This window comes from Octopus sinensis, linkage group LG2 (assembly GCF_006345805.1).
Source record: "Octopus sinensis linkage group LG2, ASM634580v1, whole genome shotgun sequence".
Lineage (NCBI taxonomy): Eukaryota > Metazoa > Mollusca > Cephalopoda > Octopoda > Octopodidae > Octopus > Octopus sinensis.
Window position 1 is genome coordinate 169719458 of NC_042998.1, and position 5328 is coordinate 169724785.

Below are 5328 nucleotides of genomic sequence, written 5' to 3' on the forward strand. Positions count from 1 at the left end.
GTCAGATACATGCTTGCGTGTGTATGGAGGGGAGAAAATCAAGTGTAGTGTTGGTGAATCTCAGGAAGCATGGAAGTTTTGAAGGATGCGGTGCTCCAACAACTAACGACTGATGCCAGCAGTTTGTTCCTTACTTCAGCAACTCTTAGCGTGAAAAAATGTTTCCAAAGTCATGGGAGCTGTGCTGTTTTCTGACTTTGTAAACATGTCCACGGGTGTTAGACAGGTGGAGTTTGAAAAGATCATAAAAAGATCTCTCTTTTTCAAACTGTATATCTATTTCCTTTCACTCCCATATTTTGTATATTTTGGTAAAACTACCCATACATTATTTTATATTTTTACAATTTAAGTTAGGCATGGAGTTTGTTCCTGATTATCTGTGAACTTCGCATTCTATTTCAAGTGACAGCCTGGCTGCGTTTCGCTTGTTCTAAGACATGTACTAAGGGAGAGCACCGTGAATAAACTTTAAATGTCACGATTGAACTCGGTCGACTCGTACGTAGCAGATAAGGCTTACCAGTCCAGGAAGGTTACAAACTTCTCAATTCCAGATTCAGTTACAACAGAGGTTCTCAACGTGAACAGTACCGCCTCTTGGGGAACTCTGGGCATGCCGAAGGCGGTGTTCGGCTTTAGGGGACGGTGAGGTAACAATTAACATACTAAATTTTACTTATGGTAGTAATTATGTTACACATGATAAAATTAGTAATAGCTTTTAAGATAAAATGTGAACTCATCGGGCACAGGTAAGTTGTTGACTTGGAATATATAAAGTAAATTTACACCTTCTGTCTTCTTTAATTTTTTAATCATTTCACTGTTAAAAGCTCATACAGGTTCTCTAGAAGTAGTAGATAAATAATTTCTGCTACCTAGATGATCTAATTAGCAGTGGAGGAGAGGAGGATGTACTGAAAGTATAAGTACTAGAATAAGAATAGGACGGAGAAAGTTCAATGGGCTTTTACTTCTGTTGCCAACCAAAGGTTTCCATCTAAGAGAAAGGAAGATTTTATGATGTATGTGTATGAAATACAAAGCTACATGGTAGTGAGACGTCGACCTTGAATGCAGAAGACATGTGAAGACTAGAGAGGAATGTAGCAGGTGTGCTCTGCTGGATGTGCAATGTCAGTGTACATGTGTGACAGAGTGTTAATGTATTGAGAAAAAGGTTAGGTATAAGAGAAATTAAATGCAGTGTACAAGAGAGAAGACTGTGCTGGTTTGGTCATATGGTGCATAAAAAAGTGTCAATCACTTAAAGTGGATGAAATTTGTGGAAGAGAGAGACCCTGGAAAACATGGGGGTGAAGTATTGAAGGCCAATTTCAAAATGCTGAGACTTATGAAGAAGATGACAAAGGATCAAGATATATGTTGCATTGTTGTACTCAAGAAGACTCACCCACCACAACAGAATTGATATCCTAAAACCAATTTGGTAATGCTTGTCCATGAGGAGCTCTGCCTTGTCAACTTCCTCCCACTACCCATATTTCATCCCCTAACACCTATCACTACTATTACCTAAGAGCACAGAATAGGCCCGTACTACACCTGCACCTCTGGCTTTTCCCAGTTATCTTTATTCCCCCATCCAGCCAATTACCTTCTTCCCCAGCCTACAGTCTTCACCAATCACCTCCTTTCTGTGCCTTTTCTCCCCTCCTTGTGCTGCTTTCTACCATCAATTCCTTATTTGCTTGTTATCATCCTCAATGCCCTCACAAATTTTGGTTTCAAATTTTGGCATAAGGCCAGCAATTTCAGGGAAGGGATAAATTAATTTGATCCCAGTGTTCAAGTAGTACTTATTTAATTGATCCTGAAGGAATGAAAGGCAAAGTTGACTCAGTAGAATTTGAACACAGAACATAAAGATGGACAAAACGCAGCTAAGCATTTTACTCAACATTCTAATGATTCTGCCAGTTTGCCACCTTGAATAAAAATAAATATTTCATTTGACACAGTAATGTTGATGCTTAACCACCAGGTCTGTTAAAAGACACAAGGTAATAATCATAAAAGGAAGACAAGAAGCAATAACTGCAAGAAAAAATACCATTTTACATAGGGATAGGTTTAGATAAATATATTGAAGACTCAGTAAGTAGTCGTAATTTAGATTTTGCGAATGGCTTTTAAATTATTTTATATTTTATTAAATTTAAAAAAAAATCAAATATATAAAATGAAGAATTAATATAACTGAAATAGTTTTGCATGTTTTTCTCTCCCCACCTTCAGTCGTATATTCATGTTCTATCTTTGGAACATATATATATATAAGTGTGTGTGTGCTCTGAAGAGAGAACACAAATATGATAAAGGAATGGGATAGAGGAGAAAAACATATTTGGAATGTGTAACATATATATATATATATATTGTTAAATATTATTATTTTGAAAAATTAAGACAGTTCTTAAAAGCCAGGAAAGCATAACCAAGTATAAATAATTAAGAGTTCTATCCCAGTAACATTGGTTACATATTCCAGATTAAAATGGCTAAGTTACCTCCAAAGAACAGATACAATAATTTGTGTAGTTCATATGTTATTTCAAAACCAAATCCTTCACCGACAACTACATGCCAACGCCCCTTGAATTTTTTATCCATAGCCTCTTTAATTGATCGGGCAGCCAATTCATTATTGTCGACAAACTTCTCACAGGCAACAATGACAAGTTCCAGTGTTTCTGTTTTCATTTCTGGTACCATGTCTGAATATTTGACAAGAGCATACCCTGGGAGAGCAGCTTTTTGTTCAGCTTCCTTCTTTTCAGTTGGTTCGGCCATTTGTACTTCACATAAGTATTTCAAAGTTTATTTGTCTTTCATTTCTCCAAGGCAGTACTGGAAATACTTCTGAACTGCAAAGAGAAAGCAGCCTTAATGGGTATGTGCCAACACCACTTTTATCTTAAACAATTACATCATATATAACACTCTTCACCTCTTTCTAGCCTTTAAACCCAACCTTTAATCTGTTGTTGTTACATTCACTACTGCCAAAGAGTTGTCTGTGGTTAAAATGTTTGCTTTGCAATTACATGGTTTCAAATTCAGTCTCACTACATGACATCTTGGGCATGTCTTCTACCATAGTTTCAGACTGACCAAAGCCTTGTGGTTAGAATTTGGATGGTGGAGACTATATGGAATCTCATCAGAGTAGAGTTGGTTTTAAGCCAATTAGACAGATCTGTTCAGATTGGGCCTCTTGCTAAGAGAGGGGGCCCCATGCCAAGAGAGGGGTTCCAGACACTCTTGAACAGAGTATGCTATGGTGGAGTTTTAGTATATCAATGTGGCTAATGGTGGAGCCTCAAGCCCTCAATGCTTTTTGGCAGGGACTGGCATACTACACAAAGCATAAAACATCAATCTTCAGCTTTTGTAGAGTAGAGGGCCCCACTAACAATTCTCCGATCATGACATTTCCACAATAGTTACTTTTTTTTCTTCCTTTTTCCTTTTTTTCTACTTTCGTTAAGGTATCTTATAGCCAAATTTTAGTGCTGTCAGCTATTGTTGAATTTTTCTTTCACTTTCTTGAAACTTCAAATGAAAGTTTATCAAAAGGAAGTTTATCAATTTATGAACTTTTTTCAGCCCCTACCCTTGGCTTGGATACAGACTGATGCTGGTGGGGGGAGGAGGAGAAGATAACTCATGTCAGCGCCTGAACTCACTACAGAGTAATGTAAATATGTTGCAATAAATGAAAGCATGGAAATTCGTCAAATAAGAATAATAATAAAGCTGAAGTGAAGAACAAATATATAGTGCGTGTGTTTATTTGGTAAAAAAAAACCCCCAAAAAAAACCGACCTTCACGAAATGTAACAATGTCTGTTTCAACACACGACTTCACATCAAGAATATTGCAAAATAAATACATAAATGTAACTTCTAAATTTAAAAAGCTGGTACCACGCAGCTGTAAATAGATCACAGTTGATTGTTATAGTCTGTTTGGGAACTGTATATTTGGCAAGTAATTTAATTAGCTTTCTATGCCAACCTCAAATCATCCCATGGACTTGAAGCAGGTAAGGGGAAACTACTGTTGTGTAACATGTTTTGAATCAGGACATAGAGAAAAAGTTCCAAATAATATTCCAGCATACCATAAGATTATGTTACTATATTTTCTTCTCTGTTATAATGGTATATAATCTTTGCCAGTAATGAAAATATAATTTGTCTTTTGGGATGTTAGTTTTTGAATAATTTCCAATAAAATTGAAGAATCAAATTGCAATCACTTCAACTTTTAATCAGATGATTCTTATAATGATGTATGTTGTTGTGATTGTTATGTAGCCCCAGATCAGCTCTGAAAAAGCAATAACTTTGTACTTAGGTTGTCAGATCAATGACATGGTACAACCCACAAATCCTTCTTTGTTATATCATCTCTGTCTAACTGAGTAGCATAATGCACAATCCAACATGTAGTGATAAATCACATGGGGGTGCAATTTATTAATCTGGATGTATTGCACAATCTGCACTGTCAAGTCTACTGCTGCATATCTGCAGATTCTGGTGCTGGCTAGAAGTGGCCAAATTGATGTCAGTCAGAATGCAACAGTTGCTGGCCCTGAGCACTTATTGTTAGTATGGTGCATCACAGCACGGTATTTGGGACCTGTGGTGCTAGTCATGTTGCAGCTAATTCTGTGTATATGTGTTGTTTTTTCCCCATTATTGTCTAGGCTAAGTTGAAGAGATTATGTTTTGTAGCAGTGCTCTGTGATATTGCACCTGTTTAGGTGTTTGGAAGATTCATATAGTGTCAGGAACTATGAGAACTGAAAATTTATTTGGCAAAAAACTGTGTCCTGAGTATGTCTATATGTACTTTAATTTTCAGTAATTTTGTTTTGTTGTGTAGGTTGTCCATGTGTGTGTGTGGTCCATTATAATGTAATGAGCTTATTGTATACAGTGCTCAGGTACACTACAACTCATCAGAAAGGGTAGCTAAAAGTACATATACAGTATATAGAATAATGCATATTATGAAGTTTAGTGCATTGTTTTGTGTTCTATTTAGAGCTTGGCAATTTGATGTGGAGAAATCGAGGGCTTATGTATGCCTGACATAGTCAGGTAAATTTAATATATTGTTTTTATATCATTGTTGTTGTTTCTTTCTGTTTACCAAATGTGATAACTGTAAGTGCTCTAAATATCTTTCTACCTTGTTTTAATAATAATAATAATAATGAAATTATTGTATACAGTGTTCAGGTGCACTACAACTTGTCAAAAGTGTGTATAAAGCATATGCATTAATGT

At 36.1% G+C, this 5328-nt stretch overlaps 1 protein-coding gene across 1 annotated transcript; it reads right to left on the minus strand.

The window, feature by feature from the left end:
- Positions 1–2502: 2502 nt before the first annotated feature.
- LOC115226740 (dynein light chain 4, axonemal-like) lies at positions 2503–2817 on the minus strand. Its single transcript, XM_036500760.1, has one exon. It carries the CDS (start codon positions 2815–2817, stop codon positions 2503–2505), a length of 315 nt encoding a protein of 104 aa, XP_036356653.1.
- Between the last annotated feature and the right edge of the window lie 2511 nt (positions 2818–5328).

Bases quoted from the DNA above. Each gene is read 5' to 3' on its own strand.
- LOC115226740 (XM_036500760.1), bottom strand. From the start codon at position 2,817: ATGGCCGAACCAACTGAAAAGAAGGAAGCTGAACAAAAAGCTGCTCTC.